Below are 21,111 nucleotides of genomic sequence, written 5' to 3'. Positions count from 1 at the left end.
TTTCCATTAAATTACTAGATAGCTGTAGTGAATGTTTTCTGATCTATCTAGAATAACAAATATACAGATATCACTGATATTGAAAAACATTTTCACCTTCCTTACACCTCCAGAGAAGCTAATATATTTAGTAATCTGAATTAAATAAGCAACTGTGGAGAAAACAGCAATGAATCCAAAAGACATAACAATAAGTAGCAGGTTGAATGGGAATTTAGTAACACAGGAAAATATACTGGAAACTTGAGAGGCAGTCAAACTAAATCTCATGCAACACAAAGAAGAGAAGATGCAATGGACACATCACAGTAATCACCAAGCCCATTCAAACCACAATTCCAGGATGGAAACAATCAAGCTAAAATTAGTGGATCCAACAATGCAAGAGAAAACACCAAAATTAATGAAAAACACTTTGGCTATTGGATACCTGAAGAAATTTCTGGGGAATAAATCAGTACTGAGAGAGCACACCAAGAAGTTAACTGTTTGAACTACAAGAAAAGAAATTAGTTATATTAAAATGGCTGTTGTACCATGTCTACACTGAGATCCTGGCTAGGCTAATCATCTTGAAGATGATATCAGGCTTCATAAAGGAGAAAACTAGGAGGGCTGTATCACAGTTACTTGTTTAACAGATGGAGGTTATGGATTTCACTGAAGCCTTTGACACATGATCTTAAAAACTGAGGATAAAATAAGACAGGTGTGTGCACAATTGCCCACAGGAATAGTCAGCTGAATTACATTTATGAAGCCAGAGGTTATAATCTGCCCCGCCCCCCCCTTTATATAAACATATAAATATATATGTATTAATCATGGGGAAGAACCACAAGAGAACATGAGAATGAACCAGATTAGTGCACTGAGCCTAAAGAAAAGTTGGCACAAAATGAGCCTACAGAGGATCAAAAGAATACAGACTCTTGTCAACATTCCTATCAAAAATAGAAAAGTCCACAGAATAAAATTTGTGAATAAAGTATCACAGAATAAAATACAGTAGTTAATGGGTTAGAGCATATATACACCATAGTTCACAACATATATTGTATCTTCAACAGCAGAAATGCCACACTCCCTGTTTATCCACCCTTCCACATGTGTTTGCAGTATTATGCTCGTCAGAACAGAAAAGATTCCTAAATCAGAGACTATAGAGATAATAAAGGCATTTGAAGAAAGGGAAGACATGAGGACATGCTTGGAAAAGAGATGTGAGGAGGAATGCCATCTCCAACAATGGAAGGATCTCTAGAGTAAGAAGAAAGGCAATGTAAGATAATTTCCCTGCAAGGAACAATATGACTGTTTACAGAGAGAACAATTAGCCTTGACAAAGGCAAAAGATGATGAGAGTTAGACTAAAGGAATAAACTGCTGAAAGCAGCTTGAGAAGTTTCAAGAGTGGAATGATTATACACACAGCCATTTCAACCTGAAATCATGGCAAAGAAAATTGAGCATGTGAGATTTAATGAGTCTGTGATAGCATATCTGCTGGTAATGAGCACGAGTCTTCCTCGACTTTATGTCCTTTGAATTTATCCAAGATTTTATTATTCACATTTTAGAATGCAAGAAGAAAACCAAGATACAGCTCTAATCCCTTCTCTTCTTTTCCTCTCCATATCCCAGTCAGAGCCAACAATCTTTGAAAGTAAGAGACTATACAAATTCACAATCTTCTGTTACATGACAATTCAAAACAACAACAATAAACCCACAACCAACCAAAAACAAACAAAAAAAAAGTAAACCAAAAAACACCACCAAAAGAAACCCACAAAACCAAACTCACCACATTTGGCATATGACATGAATTCAATCTAAAATTTAAAGAAATATTTGGCTACAGTTCCATCTGGAATAGCCCAGGGGAAGTTCTGAAGCCAGCCTGATGGTGTGTGCTCAAATAGAAAAAATATGGCATTCTCTTTCTGAGTCACCAAATCTCCAAGGGATTACTTGGGATTTAGCCAATACCTCAGACATGGAAGAGCAGCTTCTGTTTTTCTCCTGTACTAGTCTGTAGGCTCTGTGGTATCTTCTGAATAACACTGAACAAAAAATGAGAAGCTATCAGTGCCTTTACCTGCTCTAGAACCTCTCTATACCAGAGAATTTAACAGCATAAAGGGCATAGGTATTAACTGGTGCCCACGATTTTGCAAGTATTTGTGGATGGAAGAACTAATGGGCACTTCTCTTATGACCAGCTTTTGCTGTTCAGACAACTTCTAAGATGCTGTTACAAGAATTGTTGTTAGAAGATGAAGAAATTTATTATAGATTTGCTGATGTATACTGTATAAACAAAGATGCTGCACTGCAAGCAGCAGTTCCAATAACTATTCACCTGCCTTGTTTACAATGTCTATATGCAGTAACAGACCTGTATAGAAGTGTTCATCCTCATCATTTCTAGGATTATTGCTACTGCTATTAATTTTTTCCTCACGTTGTATCCAAAGACACAAGCGTAATTTCATAATATTCCATGTACTGATATTTGAGGAATGTAGTAATATCACAAAAGAATACTCGTACTTCATAAAATTAGTCCTTCAATGTTGGATCCTAATTAGACACAGAGTGCTCATTAAGGCTCGTTAAGACACACTTCTGGTTCTTGTGCATGAAAATATTACACAATATAATAAAATATTATAAAATATCTGGCCCCCTTTCAGAAAATAATCAGGTCCATTAAATACAAATCTTTTTTCTTGCTGATGGTCAGAAAGAAAGAGCAACTGTCAACTCCTCTCCTCCTCCCCAAAGCTGTCTATGTGCAGCAGGACAAAGTTCTCTGATCACTATTCTTTTCTCCCATCCTATTTGGTTCTAGGTCTGTTGCTTAAGGGATTGCAAACCTGATCATCAGATCAAGGTGTGATTGGGATCCCAGAGCAGAACTGCCACAGATTATGAACCGCACTGGCCTGATATATTAAGCTGAAGGCTCAATTTCAAAAATGTAAATACTGTAAAGTTTTCCCCAGTGTACTCCATGTTAATGCTGTGAGCTGATGAATTTCTGCAACAGACATTCAAAAGGACTAGTTAGTGCTTTCAAATTCTAGTTCGTGATTAGCGATTTGCCAATAGACTTTGATATTCTATTATATGGCTGATAGATCTATTGTATTCATATAGAGAATATCACAAGCAAAACAGTACAGGGGCTTGGAAGACATGCTGATACCTAAGAATCTTAAATTTCCACAGGAAAGGCCTTAGGTTGATGCAGATAGAGACAGAAAATTATCTACATGGTTTCTTAGTTAATGGCTTTGATTGTTTAAAGGGAACCTGATTATTAAAAAATAAAGTTGAAAAATGAAATAAAAGGTTATAAATAAAATGAAATTTTATTATTTTATACATTACTGAAAAATAACCAATAGAAAGAGAATTTATTTTAGATTTAAATAGTCATCATGAACATTGCAGCAGTAAAATGAGCATGAGCTGATCTACGGTATCATACCATCAAAACTGACTTCTTCATTATGCATTTGCCCTCATTCATTAAAACATGTTTCTCTCAAATTAAAAGAAAAAAATAAATTAATGAATGGGTGAGATCTCAGCCATGAAAATGTAATCCTGCATCTTAAAATACTATAAAACTATATACACCATAGGCTTTAAAACTGTAACTGTTTAATATTATAGATATGTGAGTTTTTGCAGTTCCATCCTCTGTCCACGGGCAGTCTATGACAGCACAGAAATTCTGAACAACCATGAGAAATTCCACCACTAGAGCTGTATGAAACTTATGTTTCCACTCAGAAATTGTTTTTTTTTTTCTCTTTTTCTTTCTGATTTAGATTTCTGATTTATTTATTTATTTTTTTACCTCCCTTGGAATATCATGTTGAATTACGAATACAAGAAGCTTTCCATACCAAAAGAAAAAAAAAAAAGGAGAGAGAATATAACTTTATTTAACTTTCTAATTTTGCATGTGTGTGAAATTTTATACATTTCACACTGAGTACATTTTAGCATTCAGCCCAGATTTGCCACTGTGTGAAACTCATCCAAAATGGTCACAGTGAAAAATGATAAGTACTTTATGATAAGTGCTCCATTTTCATTAAGCATAATGGATACTTTTTCCAAAAGTGTACATCTTGGCAAATGTCTTTTCTGCCTCAATTCTCCCTCCCCAGGGGACCATTTTCAGATTCAGAATTAAGTGCACAGCAAGTTGATGCCTTATTTCTGAGCAGTTTCTCATTTAGTCAACAACATTCTGGGCCATTATATGTTGAAAATATGCAAACTTTCCAAGCTTTAAACACTTTTGTAACAAACATTTCTTATCTAGGTCACTTGAAAGATTTATTGAAGTAGGTTAAATTTAATTTTTATTTCCAATGTTCCATACAGCTCGTACTAGAATATCAAATATAGCCATCATTTTGGGTTTGTTCCTTTGCAAACAGATTAGACATATTTAAGTCTACAACCCCACTGAGAAAACAACTCACAGTAAAGTTTATCTGAGTGCATGCCTTAGAAAAAAAAAAAATCATTCCACTTTCCAGGCTAGATGGCAGCATTCATTGATGAAGTGGCTAAGTATGCTGCTCTACAGAAAGCTAAGGCAAAATCATAATAATCCTGCTGCATTCATTTTGTATCAGAAATAACATTTTAAAGCTCTATCTGGCAGAAGTGAAAGTCAGCTAATTGAAAGCTACCTTATTGACATCCATTCGCAACTTCTCATTGTTGGCACTGGCAGCTTTTTCTGCTGCTTTCTTTTGACGCTGAGGTCCCCTGCCAAAGAAGATGTAGTTGACCAAAGCATACTCCAGCAGAGCCATGAAAACGAAGACAAAACATCCCATGAGATACATGTCAATGGCTTTCACATATGGAATTTTGGGAAGAGTCTCTCGAAGATGGGTGTTAATTGTTGTCATTGTGAGTACAGTTGTGATTCCTGAACAAAAAAAAAAAAAAAAAAAAAGAGAAGTCTGATTGAATTCATTTTTAATTTTCTAACATTTTAGTTCATAATATTCAAATGATAGTGCTGAAAAAAATCTAGGTGCTTCTAGATGCTTTTTTTTTTTTCTGCAAACAAGTAACTTCTGTTCATATTCCTTCCTTATCTTGTCTTTAATTTTTTTTTGCACAGCAAAGAAAATTATGCACATAACTAATTGTAATCAAAGAAAGAAACAGTAGTTGTATTCAACAAGCATGCTTTTAACCAGCTAAACCACAATCTTCTCTAACAGTCTCAGTTATAAATTACCAGCCTAGAGTCATTGTATCTTGCTTTCCTCCAGCATTTTCATGCTGTCTGCAGACTTAAATTCTTACTACAAAATGCAGAAAGGCCTGGAAAAAATAAATGTTATATAAACCTAAAATGTCAAATTCTCAATTGTCTTTTGTGGTGATTTACTTACTTATCTGATTCAGGACTATGCAGGAATCAGTCTGATTTATACAAAATTTGACAATAGATACTCATTTATTTTTGTAACTTGCTTGGATCCTCTGATGAGGGGCACAGTATAAACAAGGACACATGGGATTACTGATGAGATAAGAGTTCTCAACAAATTAATCAGGTAAATGGTTTTACTTTTAGAATGCAAGGTAACAGTAAAGAAAAAAAAGCCCTCAATTTAAGGAGCTTCAACTTCAGAGAAGTTACCTATAAAACCCTAGTAAAATTTTATTTAATTCATACCCAAAAGGAAAAGCAATCTATATTCCATAATATGGTGCTGACTGTGTGTTCTGGACTGCCATGAGCAAAACCAAATGAAATGCATTCTCTTTGAAGAACAAGCAGTAAAACAACAACAGAAAACATTGAGACAATTAGGCTAATTCTGGTTACAATGATTATACAGTTAGCTAATTCAGACATGAAATCACTTTAATTTTTATTTAAATTGGGATGATTTAAATGCTGATTCAAGTAATACAAAGCTTACAAGCCAGACATAAAAAGATCTGAGATTTATTTTTCAAATCATGCACTATCCACTAAGCCAGAAGCACGAAAAAGAATTCAGCTAGTGCACGCTACATGAGATGTGTAAAAATGCCTACCTAAAGCAACTCTTGCAGCTGAAGCATCGTAATTAATCCAGAAGGAAACCCAGGACAGGATAGTGATCAGAATAGAAGGCATGTAGGTCTGTAGAATGAAGTAACCAATGTTTCTCTTAAGTTTAAAGCTGAGAGACAGCCTTGGGTAGGCACCTAAAAGAGAATATTTGGTATGGCCATAATTTACTTGCACAAAGCCTGAAAATATTTTCCTATCATTCTGGTTTTATTGCTTCATGCAACATAGAATACACACAGAGTTGAAAGATCCAGGATAATCAGCTGTAAAATTTCTAGCAAGAATTGTGATTAAATAATCTTTTATTTTAAGGGTAACAAGGATGCTGCTAGGTTCTTTCCTGATGGTAATCATAATATTCAGGAATCAGCAGCCAAAACATATTTCACAGAATCAAAACATAAAAATGCTTCTTCACTGACAAGCTGCAGCATGCCTCCTTCGGGGTAACCTTTGTTCTAACCTTCTATCCAAACAATGCAACACTTCCCCTTTGTCACTGGACAGCAGAAAAAAAAAAAAAAAAGTGTATGAAACACTCATTGAAATGGGTACCTACAGATCACTATGTATTCAAGTCCTGCTCTCCCTGGTTTTGAAGAATTTGGAATGCACAGTCGTTCTATACTCCTTCCCAAGATGATTTCTGTCCATATCTAAAAAGCGTTGTTTTTTTTTTGTTTTGTTTTGTTTTTTCCTAATTTTATTTTGAACATACCTAGCAGCTATCTCAAGTAGGTAGAGAACATAAATAGAAATAGCCCAAGTCTTGTTTCTCTTGAATGATTTAATATATCTTTGAAATGTTTTAGTTGTTTGTTCAAGAATTCCAATCTTATTTTCCACTTCTTGTCCTACATCATATTTTCAGCCTTCCAAAAGTCATATGTTAGCTAGCATAGGCTAAACTACAGTCCTGTGGAAGGAGGACATGAAAGATTTTACAGTGAAGACAAAATAATTAGCCTTACACTGCTTGGCACAAGAAACATCTAGAAACAGTGAGAGAAAGGTTTCTGCAAGCTGGGCTATGTCTTGTTGGAGCTAGGGCACTGAGGTGGCTTAGTCAATTTTCATAGAAAAAAAGAAAAAGACTTACTTGACTGAGCCATAACGAGACAGGCTATTGTATCTTCTTCATATGTTAATGACTGATACACTGTGGAAGCTGTAATAACAACTGCTTTTTATTTTTTAAAATTCAGTTGCTGCCTTAATTTACTTCCATTTCTAAAATTCTTGTTCAGATCCTGAACTACAGATTGAGAACTCGCCCATTTTTAAAAGTCTTTCCAGTGAATTCCCCTTGTAGCTTCCCCTCCACAAACCTGTAGAGAAAACAACATTCTTGGTGATAAGCTTGTAGTCTACAATGGAGAACTGTGGCAGTTCGATCTTTGTCACTCCTGTGACTGCATTATCACCCCCTCGCCAATAAAATTCAATGTCATCTGTTGTATAGCCATCTATAAAACAGGAGCAAAGAGTTAAGATACACATCACTTTCCACATCATGGAGAACAGTCAAAAGAATTCATTCATAAAATACTTTTAAATATATTTCTAAAAAAACTAATGATAAAATAGATAAGTACACAGACATGGGTATCATTTCAAATGGCAATTCTAGGTATATTTCTTATCTTTTTTTTTTTTTTAATACTAATATATTCATAAAGCAAACCTTTAAGAGGAAACTACAATTACACACATCCTATCTGTGGATAGTAACTGCACATTCAACAGCTCAATGTAGCAGCTGATCCCAAGGCTGGAGAAAACAGTGTGGGTTTACTGCAATTGCAACACCTGGGCCAAAACATTAGCAATGGTAACCAAAATGTAGGCAGGTCACCAAGAGAGGTACAGAAGAGATGTATTTGTCTTGTGCAACCTGGTCAGCATAGGAAAGAGGACAGTGAGAGGAACATGGTTAAGAAAGAAGCTCAGCATACAGTATCTTACGACATTTGCTCTGAATGCAGAGTGGTTTATAACCTCACCTGTTATTTTATTTAATTTTTGTTTTTGATGAAAAGGAAAAACTGTGGTTCAAACCCATTTAGATTTACTTATAAAACAAGGCCACTCCTTTTCCCAAAAGAGGCTTGAATGCAAGAAAAGACAGTCACATTTAGTGTGGCACCCATAAAAAGCAACAATAACAGATTCAAAAGCCATCATGCCCTGGATAGCTAAAACAAACAATGACATCAAAACAAACAAAAAACCAACCAACCAAACAAACAAAAAGACAGGAAAAAAGAAAACAGCATTAGTGTTCTCACACTCGTGGAGCATATGCATGAAATCTGTATCTGAGTTCTCCTAGCAGCTGTTGAGCTAACCTGAATACTCTATTGGTGTAGAAAACTGACCAGTGGAGAACAGAAATAAATCTGCAACAAAAATAGGAAATAAGACCCTCGCAAAGGTTTGTAAATTACTGAAGATTTTTGCTGTTGAAAATTGTAAATATAAAGAAACAGTTATGAGCAAATAATGACTATTATATTGTGGGAAACTCACATAATAAAATTATATATATTTGAGTTTGATCTTGCCCACAGACAAAAAACAAAACCACACTGAATGACATTCACGAGTGCTCAAATGTGATTTGATTCCAAGTAATAATGCAAGTAATATCTATTTTGTGATAACCCAGAATTTATAAAAACTTGTACCATGCATCATTAATTTTTGATAAACCTAGTATAAACCAGGTGTACAGCAGTAGCAGAAAGCTAGCAAGTTTGAAGATATGAACCAAATGATACATGAAAACACTGAAACAACCATAAAAATCTATTCAATATACAGTAAGTTTTAAAGTATTTTGGTAGTCACATTCTTACAGCATTTTGATGGCAATTCCAGTTTTGTGTGTGTGAGACTTTTCTTCTGTTTTTCATGATGCTAGCATCATGAAAACCTAAATAAGTTTGATGGCAGAAAAATGAAAATTAAATTCAGCAACCAGAGCCATCTTATTTATATGGGACAGATTTTGAACATATGGTTGACATCAAGAATTCAAGATGGAACCTGCTCTTCTTTCAGAATTGCTGACATTAAAAGCAAAACTAATGAGAATAGATTTTTTCATCTCTTTGTGAAATATGTTCTTTCTTAACCTTGCCATTTACCAAAAAAAAAAAAAAAAAAGACTGGAACTAACTGACAACATGAACCAAAGACAAGAAGAGACCCATATCTTCCAAATAAGCTTCAACAGTGCAGGGATCAAAAAAACCAATGTGAAACATGCTATGACTTTTGACATATTCAGACTCCTTAAGAAACAGAGTTTGAATTCACATCATCAAATAGCTTACGTCAATAGTTACCAGTTTGTTGCCAGTCATACTTTCTCTTTTGCGTTACCAAGAGAAGAAGCAAAGGAAAAACTTAACATAATTTGGACTAATAGCCTCACATAATATTTAGCTTCCCTCTTCTGTTTGGACATTGCCGTCAAGTAAATCACCTAAATTCCTCTATATTGATTTTTTTGTGAAATGAAGAATCTCATAGATGTCAATCTTTACATTCAATGCATGTTACTTGTTCATAGTCTAAAACATGAGAGGTCTGAAAAGGAGCCAAGATTAATGCTATCTGTCAGTGGGTCTAACCTCTGTAATCAAACAAGCAGTAGCTTTGATTACACAATTGTACTGATGCTTCTTACATACTTTGTGATAAAAAATACGTTCAAGCTTTCACTTTTAATCATCAGAACCTACCAGTTTTGATTTAGCTCATGTAGAAATTTACACCATAAAACTGTAGCCTGTTGACCAAGAGATGTAGTATCTAGAGATAAGAACAGTTTTAGCACGACTATTTCCGATGACTATGCAATGCATTTTTTGTTCAGCCAAGCCTCTTGTTAGAACTGATTTTGAATTGTTCTATAGCATCAGATAAATTATTAAAAAAAAAAAAAGAAGTCAAATTTCAGATTTACCCAGGAGAATTTGTTCTCATGAGGAAATAACATAATTTGCTTAATTAATTATTATTTTCTGAAACTGCATATTTACATGAGTGCTTCCCTCCCTCTCTCTCATTTCTTCAGTTAACCTTGTTATATTTGCTCAACAGACTAAAACCAGCAAAAGGTGGTTGAAGATGGAAGGATGGAAGAGTACAATACTTTGTCTCTTCCCTTCCAAAATGTCCTGAGGCCCTTCTAAGTAACGAGGGATTAGTTTCTTGAACCAATGAATGCTATCTGTGAAACATACAGCTTGAAAACATTTAATAATAATAGTAACAACATATACAAAGCAAGTGATGCACAATGCAGTTTCTTACCACCTGCTGACTGACGACCATCTCATCCCTAAGCAGCAGCAGCCCCTCTGACCAGCCTCCCCAGTTTTACTCTCCCCTCATGATGCTGCATGGTACGGGGTGTCCCTGTGTGCACCCTGGGTCAGCTGTCCTAGTCCTGTCCCTTCCCAGCTCCTGGTGAACCCCCGGCCTCCTTGCTGGCAGGACAGCATGAGGATCTGAAATGTCCTCAGCTCTGCATGGGCGCTGCTCTGCAACAGCTTAAACTTCAGCGTGTTATCAGCACTATTTTCTCCTAAATCCAAAACAGGGCACATACCAGACCCTATGAAGAAAATTAACTCTGTCTCAGCTGAAACCAGGACAGTAACATAATATAACATATGAAAAAATCGGCTGATCTTGAGCTTTAAAAACAAGTATATATGAAAGAAATAAAAGAGCATCCTGTGAGAGTTTAGAAAGAATATTACAAAGCTTGTTGTGAGGGTTCACTCTTACTTGCTGAGTTTTTCTTAATACATCTCAAACCTACCCAACTAATTCAAACAGCAAGTTCCAGATTCTAAGTCTGTTTAAAAAACTTGGAAGGATTAATCAAGAAAATATTTTGAAGTAATTTAATTGTTAAATTTTAAAACTAATGCTTTTTATTTTTTTTCCTGACTAAAAAAATGCTAAAATAAATTCCAGTATGGAAAAAAAAAAAAGTTATGTTAGAGAAAACACATTTATAAAAAGTCCAAACAGTTCTTAATTATGTGTTTCAGAACATCTGATAGTAGAACTTTTCTGCCCAACTGCCCACATATGGTTTGGTCCCACTAATACTCTGCGGAACCGTCTAATCATACCAGGGCTCACACAGGAAGGAACTCCAGGATTCAATTTCTAGTACACTGTCAAATGTTCCAGTTCTCCCTCTCCACCAGTAAAAATGAGAGATGTGGTTACAGTGCTCTCTGTATTCTTACAGCCTTAGTACTAGGCAAATATCGACAACTACTTCTTGAAGAAGAGCTGAACTCCTTTGAAAAATCTCACCCAAAAATTCAAATTGATGATTCTAGACTATGCACTGCTGGGCTGCTCCAGGGAGACAGTGCAGAACTCCCTGCTGCTTAAGGTACTTTATGCTAGGAAAAATGTTCAACTGAGGCTTTGATGTTGAATGACAAGACTGGTTAGTGGGTATCAATAAGAAATATTTTAGGAAGTCTCTTCAAGCTTTCATTAAAGTACTTCTCTTTCCTCCCAAGAAGAATACATTCTCACTTTCATTTCATAAAATGGAGAAGGGGAGAAAAGAATATTATAGTCATCTTCAAATGAATACTTTTGTGAACTGCTAAAGTACCCAAAGATAATGGGATATAAGTCTAATATCTGCAAAACATCTGCCAGAAAAGAGAAAGGGCCTATTCAAGTCTCTAGTGGATGTTTTACAGGTATTAAAGTCCAATTATATGTGGTTATAATAAACCCCATCTGCAGGTATTTGGGACTCAAAACAACTCTACTGACAAGTTAGAATTATTTAAAGACCAAGGAATTTAAAACAGCAATAGGAAGCCTAAAAAGAATCAACTAAGGCCCTTGACAAGAAAGGCAAAATTAATGAATTTTAGTTCAGTATTTCTTAACAGTCAGATTACATCAGTAATGCAGAAAGTAAAGCATACAAAAAAAAAAAAATTCTGCAAGTAATTTTTTGCAAGAATCTGATTTTAGTAAACAAACAAACACACCAATATTTGATTTTGATTGCAAAAGAGTTGTTGTTTTACCATATATTAAATTGTACGTAGCACTGCTACCAGGACAGAGAATCTGATTGATTGCTTGTTCCTAAATCATTTATATATCAGCAGCAGCACGATTTACTTCACGTTCAAAATGTTCAATTTCTCATTTCTGTCATGCATCACACATCGGCAGTCAACCAAATCAATACATTGCCCTGGAAATATGGCACCAATCCTGAGGGAAGCAAAGCATTCTCAACTCCCATTAACATGGACAGGGTGTTTATCATTGCCTGTACTTCAGTGCTTTATCATCTGTCATTCCTTGTAGAAGGAAAACAAACAACTAGAAGCATGCAGAATAAAAACCTCTTCATACAGAAACTACAAAAAAAACAACAACACTTAAGTCTTTTTATCAGAAATCAAAATTTAGAAACTCTTTAAATGCAGACAACCTCAAATGAAAGCTGTAAAATTACTAGCTGAGCATGAGATTATTTGAACACAAGACAGTTATCAGAAACACCACACGTTAAAAAATGCCAATTTATCTAAATTGGATTGATCAGTGGGATTCATTGCCTTACAATGCTTTTGTTTGTACATGACAGCAGGGCTATATTCTAGATTGATATATATAGATACACGTATACTTCTAACAAGCAGCGTGCACTCTGTATGGAAATTCAAGTAGTCCACATATTAATGCTACTGTAGCACATGGAGACTAGAGATATTTGTTGATTTTAGGGGAAAAAAAGTAATGACAAACATGAAAAACAGTGTAAATACAGCCAAAATGTAGAGAGGATTCCGAGGCTGTGAATTAATGTCATTCTGTTCTGAACCATCAGAAAATTGTCTGAGCAGGTTTAGAACAGTGTTGGGGAATGGAAGTTTTCATTCTGCATCATGTCCAAACTAAGGAAAACCACTTCAGCATTAACAATGAGCCAAAGGGTTCTGTTGGGAACTTAATCCTAACTCTGTTCAAGTTCATCCGAGAAAATGTCCAAGTGTCCCTCTAGTTAGCTCTACTATCAATTGTTCTAGGCATTATCAGCACTGAAGCATGATGAAGGACTACTTGGCCACTCCAATGAGATTTTTGCCCAGCAGTTCTGGAGGTTTGGTAAAAGCTGGCATTGCACAATCTTTCTGATGACCTAACATATTTGACTTTTGGTCAACACCACCAAACACGTAAAAACTAAGCAGCAGGATCTGGAAAGAAATACTATTATAAAGCAACCTTTTACAGGAAGAACAGCACACATGTTGTGGAGAATAATACAGCTGTATTATAAACACTATTTTTTGAAAAATGACAGCGTCTTTACAATATACAAAAATCTATAGACTCATAGGGAGGGAAAGAGTACCAATGTCTGCTGCTATCAAATGGATTTTCTTTGCCTAACCCCTCAAAATAAAGTAGCTTCCCAAAGTAAAATGGAGAGCACAATGGATTACGCTGTCTATACCAGACTGAATGTGTTGATAAGAATACACAAAAATATTCTAAGGCGACAGTCCTAAGACGTATTAAATTAATTAAAAGCAGACTCAGGACTATCAGCCTAACTGAGAAAAACTTGACATCTAGAGACCCTGTAGCATGAGATGAATGCTATACAGAAACACTAAATAAATGGTTAATCTTGTTTGTATTAACAGATCACAGAACACCTTTAATAGTAGTATATGTGCATTTTATTTATTTTTAAATTATGAACTACTGAATTCTTTCAAAAGCAATTTCTTCAGCAGCTTTGCATTTGCACAGAGCACACAGCTAAATTTCCTTGTAAAATCATAATTCACATGCAAAGCATATTCTGAAATCCTAAAACCCTTCAGAAAACACAAACTTACTTCACTGCACCACTTCATTCTTCACCATCCACTGATTCATTGAAAAACATAGCCAGAAAAAAATAAGTTAGAAGTGTTTCTTTGAGTTTGTGGAGTTCTTCAAAGCTGAGGGAAATACAAGTCACTGCACACCAAAATCAATAGGACGATATGAAAAGGAGAAGGAAAGTCAGATTTGTGTACAGCTGAACACATTTGGCATTGAAGAAATTGAAAAAAAAACATTTCATACTTATTTCTTTCTCCTCTTTCTCACCCCTTTCTATCTTTCTGCATAAAACATTAAGATTCTTTTTACATTTCACATGAAAGACTTCTTCCCCAAAGACTTGAAAGATTTGGATACAAAAGGCAATGTACAATTTTCTGACTACAGTGAAATGCAATTGATTTTTAGATTAAATTGGTAACTTCTCAAAATAATAAAAAAAAAACTACAATTATCTTCAAGGTATAAAAAAAAAACAATTATTTTCAAGAAATAAAAATGGTTCCTTACTGGGGAAAGTGGACTAGGAAGAAGAAAGAAGGGAAAAAGGAAGTTTGACTCTATGATTCTGTAATCACCATAGGACAGCAAATTGCTTCTTTTTTTTTTTAAAAAAAAATAAAAAAGGCTTTTGATGGACAAGTGATATTACAGAATTGATTCCAGGGCTCAGAGTGAGCTTTTTATGGCTTTATCAGAACCCAGTTTAATTTTCATGTAGGTCTGATTCTTGCTTATGGTAAACCCTGCAACCTTTGTAGAATAGGTGCCCTGGTACAACACAATAAACCTACTTGCTGTTTTTTATTTTTTTTAATTTTTTTCCTTCCCTAATGAATTCAAAGGAAATCATGCAAAATGCTTTCAGAAGTAAACTTCCACTGTTAAAATACTTCTAGGAAAAGAAAAAGTTCAGAAATAGATGGGCAGGACATCAACGTAGTAATTCTCAAAAACTTTCAAGCACCAAGATCTTTACAATTTCTTGCAATCCTTCTACTTCCAAATTTGAGTTACTCTCACCAGTATAAATGGTCTAAAAACCACAGAGATTCTGCAAAGTTAAGGGTTCTTCAGGTGACAGAGATGAGTATATGCAGCACAGTGGCGCAATGATACGAAGCTAATGATGTCTAATTTGGCCAAACCAGGTGCCACATTGACAGAAACTGTCTTGTTTCTGAGATTCCACCAACACACTGTCCAATGCCAGTCTCTACAATGCCATAAACTGACAATATCTGGTTTGGTTTTATTTATTTAAATGTCTAAAGTTTAAGGATTTCCATCACCATTAAAATTACATATCTAATTTCTGCAACCAAGCAATGTAACTACATACATATATGTATGTAACTATATATACATGTAACTACATACATATATAGTACCTAGAAACATCCTAGCCCAGAGCTCTGTCACAGTTTGTATCTTCTTACTCATTTATTTCATTTACCAGATGACCAAGTCTTCCCTTCTGAGGATGATGTTGACAACAATCTGTTGGTTTTTGCATTGATTAACTCTGGATCATCTCTGAAGGGAATGCCTGCTTGAACTTTCTGCCATACCCAAAACTTCCAGTGTAAAAAGGATGTTAATCAAGTGCACTTATTTAATATACATAGCTAAAAATTATTACCCGAACAAAATTCAGTAAATGCATCATGCATCTCTTAAATATTAATTGGGTCATTATATAAAATCCATCATTAAACAAGTGGACAATAGTTCTGTTCAACTGTAATACTTTTACTGGATTTGTGCAGTGTTTTGTTAACTTATTCTCTAAGGGACTGAATAATTAAACAAGTACTGTATTAAAAAAAAATGAACTTTACAGTTCCTTTAAAAAGGTCTGTGGCACTTTTCTCACATAACAAGCCCACAACAATTGGATAAACTGACTGAGCATACTGGGGGCAAAATCACCCAAGAAAAAAAGTAAGTCATAGCTGTTTTAAATGAGTGAAAGGAAGCCACAAATCTCCAAGGCAATAAATACCATGATTTCTGGTCCTACACTATTTTCCTGCCCTCCTTCTACTGTTGATGGTACATTTCCTCAACTAAAGCAATTTGAAGGCATTCCACTATCTTGAACCTACTCAGCCTTAATCTGCTTAGTCTTCACTTGTCAAGTATCCTGTGCTATGTGTGAATATAACTGAGGAAAAAAAATTGACAGAATCTACCTCATAGATTTGAGGAAATACCTTTGTCATTAACAGAAGGACATACTTGCAAAATAACTAAAAATTGAATAGATTTCGCATGGGTAGTCTCTTCAACTGAATTCAAAGAATCACATATGAAGTCTCGTGTTTTTAAATGACACACGTGTAACTGAAGATTCAATTTGTACTTTTGAATTACATTAACAAAGTACTGTTATCTTTTGGCACAATATTAAGGATCCAGGTTGGGTGTGGAGGGAACATCTTTTTGGATTTTGATGCAAATATATACTCAATTTCTCAATTGTATCTCAAAGAGATAGTGTAGAAGGTTGATGAAAACCCCAGCTTTTTGGACAAAACTCAAGATTGCTTCTGATGTTTGAAAACAACTATTAGTAATTGTCTTCTGCACCTGATTAGGAGGCTATGTTTTCAGGAAGAAGACTCTGATAATAAAATGTGCACCCACACTGAGTGAGTAAAAATAACAAATATTCTCCTCCCACCCCTTACTATGGATACAGATCACATAAGAAAATCAAACACCTACATTTACACCAATGCCATCATTACAACCTGTATTCATCCTCATATTTGTTCTGATCTCTACATTTTTACTTTGATTGGCCACATTAATTTCAAATATATGCCTTGGAAAATCTGTGTACAAAAAATTGTATATGTTCCGGAAGTGATGAAAGGGTTCAGACATTGAATATTGTTTTCTAAGAGGTAAATAAATCTCCAAAGTTTCTAATTTAAGAGAAAACATCAGTGAAATACTATGTAAGTTGGAATTTTCCAATCAATAAATCTGATTTGAGATTTAGCCTTTTCAAAACTGAAAATAAAAAGATGAGTACATCAAAATAAACGAATCAGTAAAGCATCATCTACATAAGCTCATTTAAAATACCTTACAACATTTGATTTTGATATCTAAGTTCCCCACAACCCATTATCAGCCTACAATTTAAACACCAATGAACATTAAAAAAGAGAGAAAATTTGAACAACATCTGGCAACCTTAACATACTAGTTATAAAACTGCATTAATACTCCACTTTGCTTAATTGTTCCATAGCTGTACAAAAAAATCCAAGGCTGCAAGGAGAAAAATGTAATTTGTAGAAGAAAGCCCTGCTGTCAGGTGCCTGTGCCATTTGTTCAATTTAGAAAAATATTTATTCATTAAGATATATTAGTTTGCAGTGATGTGCAAGGCAATGTTCTTGAATATTATTCTACCCTTACCTGCAGTTATTCAGCACATCATAGTAACCAAAACATTTTAAGTAAAGATTTTGTTATGAAAGCATAGAAACATTGCTCCCTTTTTCAGACACTGAATATCTTAAAAACCTACTGATAACAGCTAGACTTCATTAGAATTTTGGAAACAAAAAAACAAGCTGTATTTACACACGCATAATTAAGGTTGGTTTGGGACACTTAATTGAGCTTGCAAAAATTAGTTTTCTTTTAGTAGTTTTCTTTTTAGTAGTTTATACACATAGATTTTTGAACTTTTTCTTAATATAGTTTACTATCTGGATAAGTTCTCTGTCTTCTAAAAGCTTTTTCAAGGATAATTACATGTACCCTTGCTGTGGACAACTATTTATACAGTATGTGTGAATGAAGTTTATGGGAATGTTAATTATATCCCCTGATCTTGTTAGAACTGCATCAGTATTTCCTCAGAACTGCCAGAGACCTGGAACATTCCTACACGACCTTCACACAGGCTGGCTGGTATGGGAAATCACATTGCTGCCTTCTCAAAATATTTCAGTGGGAACTGTGTGCCTCAAGGCTCAGAGGACTTTTCCGTAGGAAACTCTGTTGTGACACCTATATCAGAAAAGACAGCAAAGGTTGGTTGGCAGTATTGCAACTACTTTCCTAGGATACTGAAAGAGGTGAGAATAAATTCTTTTGACACCCCAAGCCTCCAGGTTGTACGTGCAGTAACAAAGAGAAGTTACTTGGTGGGTAACTAGATGCTAATGGTTGTGGATAGGTATGCATAAGGTAGCAGGAAGTGGAATTGTTTTAACAGGAGATGGGACAAGGCCAAAGGAGGAGAAAAATCATCTCTCTTCATTTAAGTGACACAGAAGCTGTAACCATGGAGGGCCCCAAACTCTTTGTTCAGCAGATGACTTCTGTAAAATCCACAGCAGAAGCAATGCCCCTTCCTCTTGGTCACTGGAACTGTTCACTTACTCTAGTCCATTCTAAAGTTTTGTCTTTTATGTTACACAAAACCATGTGAAATCCTTCCCTACAAGTACTACCCCGCTTTACCTTGTATTCTCTGCCACTCTCTGTGGTTGACCTTGATGTTGCCAGGCACCACACCAAGACGACTTCTTCACTGCATTTCACATTTCAGAAGGGTAAGTTAACAAAATTGTATAAAAGTTAACATTCACTTTTCTTGTGAGTAGCAACTCCACACATAGCTTGAGGATGTACTTATTTCATGAAGTTGATGTGACTGAGAAAGGATAATGCCAAACCTTAAAGGAACTTTTCTCTGCAAGTATATTTTGATACACACTGTTGACTTTTATTCTGTTTTCCTCTAGTTCTAGTATCGTAACTGTGTCAATATGCAAATATGTATTACGTAAGATTGCCTCTTGGGCTGGAAAAGCAGGATATCTGCATGTAAATGTTCATTAAACAGAATCCAGTACAATATTTTAACATACATAAAAGGAAAACAGCCTCAAATACAAAAGTTAAAGCACTACATCTTTATGCTGAGAGCCCCATGTGGACTGCACCTCTCCCATGCCTTTGAAATAAATACCCTTCTTCAAAAAACCCGAAGTCATTTACTAAAAGAAAAACACATGAATAATACAATAATGTATAATACACAACGCGGCAATGGAAAATGCTATTATTAGTACTTTATAATCACTACTTCTTCTGAAACTCAGAACTGCACAACTTCATTCTTGAAGGAATTATGACTCAAATTCTGTCCTGAAACAAACTAAAATATCAAGCAACTTGATGTTTTCACGTGAGAGTTCACAGTATTCCATAACTGTGCTTAAGTGTTCCCTATTTAAACTGTCTTCTTCCTTTTGCAGTGACATTCCTAGCATATTCTTCCAACCCACTGCTTATTTGCATCACACTTTAGTACCTACATTTATATTCTTATTTCCTAACTTCATCCTTCTTTTAAAAAGTGTTATCCTGCATGTATCATGTGTCATTCACCAAAGTTATATGCAGGAAGCGTGGTGCTACTGTATAGGAGCAAGAGGCTGCAGGTACAGTGAACTCTGTTACCACATGAAAGCTGTTTCCCCCCACCCCAGCTCTGTAGCATCCTGGGTCTCCAAGAGGCTGTCATAGCTCAGGAGCACATCAGTGTTGCAGGTATCTAACAGTCACTTTGTCACCATGTTTATTAAGCCACTGTCATACCTGCAGTGCTGCCAACTTTGCATAATATTTGAATTACTGTTGCAGTCTGTTTATAATTATTTATATGCTATAGTATTTATTATGATAGATTTTATTACTACTGTTGTATGAGGTAACTATTTGTCCAAAGCTTGGAATGAAAGGCTTCTTACATAGCTAAGTATAAATGGGAATGTGTAACACACACCGGAGGCGCTGAGTTGAAGATACTGATACATCTCATAGCGGTTTTATCATGTAATTTTGTCACAAGTTAGAAGTGAACTGCCCCAAAGTGGCTTTTAACAGCCATGTTGACTTGAAACATCTTGTGGAACTGTTAGACAAGTTGAAAGGCTGCAAATCCAATGTTTTCCTGGGTACAAGGTCTATCATTACACTCAGCTAGCATGTAAAGTGCTGAAATGGCTAAGAACACTACATACTCAGCACCAAGCACTCATAGAAAAACAGACTAAAACTGATTCTTGCTTTACAAAGTACTAGGTATTACTAAAACAAAAAGTGCATGTTGAGTGCTATGCCTAATAGTCCAAGGTGAAGAAATAGGATAATTTTTCTTTAAGGAAATGAAAACCAATTCATGTCTGCAAATTCATACCAATGCAGTGCTATTTAAAAATTGTTGGTGAAGATGCATTTAAAAACCAAATGAAAAGGGCTAAAGAAAAACAGCTCTTATTGGAGAGCCAGACAGGTTACTCTTCATGCTGTCTGGCAATTAACTACAGTATATTATATAGTAACAAACGCCATAAACATAAATGCATGTTAACATAAAGGAGGTTTCCCCCCCCTTCATTCTCCACTCCTCCCCTCAAACAAAAACAATAAAGCACCTGTATGGCTCTTAACACAAGCATAGCAAATACCAGCAGCCCAGCAGCACAGAGGCAAAGCTCATAGAGCAGCTTTCTGAGCGGATGCACCACCAAGCATTAAGCTACACACAACCACTGCACTGCCTCAAACACACCCGAAATTCCTCCTGCAGCCTTACTATACATACAGTTGAAAGGCACCACTTAAAACCTTTCAACATCAGAAACGTTATTAGAGAATGGAGTAACATCTGTATAATACTTCACATAAATGGGGAAAAAGGACCTAAAAACATTTAATAATATCTGTGTGGTTATATAATGACAAGTTTCCTTCCAAGGCTTGTTTGTTTATTTTGGATGAAATTATATACATAGGAAGCAGCAAAGCTAAATTAAAATAAATATAAAAATCTATGGTGCACTGATCAAACTGCCATCATATTCCCTAAACTAAATATATTCATGACCCTGTTCATTATAGCTATTTGATGCATCATTAAATAAGGAAAATGACACCATACTCTTAACATTTTCTGTTCGATCATCAGCACACTTAGAATGCGGTCAACAGTTGAAGACATGGAATTAACATAATACCAACATTTAAAGAACATATTGGCA

General features: G+C 35.2%; 1 protein-coding gene across 2 annotated transcripts in view; it reads right to left on the bottom strand.

Moving 5' to 3' along the window:
* Window positions 1–21,111, bottom strand: part of GABRB2 (gamma-aminobutyric acid type A receptor subunit beta2) — a 167,262-nt gene that overhangs the window by 15,951 nt on the left and 130,200 nt on the right. For both annotated transcript variants that reach the window (XM_050713577.1, XM_035563978.2), the window contains exons 7-9: window positions 7,447–7,584; window positions 6,100–6,252; window positions 4,725–4,969 (exon numbers count right to left, since the gene is read on the bottom strand). In XM_050713577.1, the coding sequence (XP_050569534.1) occupies window positions 4,725–4,969; window positions 6,100–6,252; window positions 7,447–7,584 (536 nt within the window). The remainder of the gene's footprint in view (window positions 1–4,724; window positions 4,970–6,099; window positions 6,253–7,446; window positions 7,585–21,111) is intronic.

Source organism: Cygnus atratus, chromosome 14, assembly GCF_013377495.2.
Source record: "Cygnus atratus isolate AKBS03 ecotype Queensland, Australia chromosome 14, CAtr_DNAZoo_HiC_assembly, whole genome shotgun sequence".
NCBI classification, from domain to species: domain Eukaryota; kingdom Metazoa; phylum Chordata; class Aves; order Anseriformes; family Anatidae; genus Cygnus; species Cygnus atratus.
Note: the sequence above shows the minus strand (reverse complement) of the source record. Positions and strands in the feature narration are given on the sequence as shown.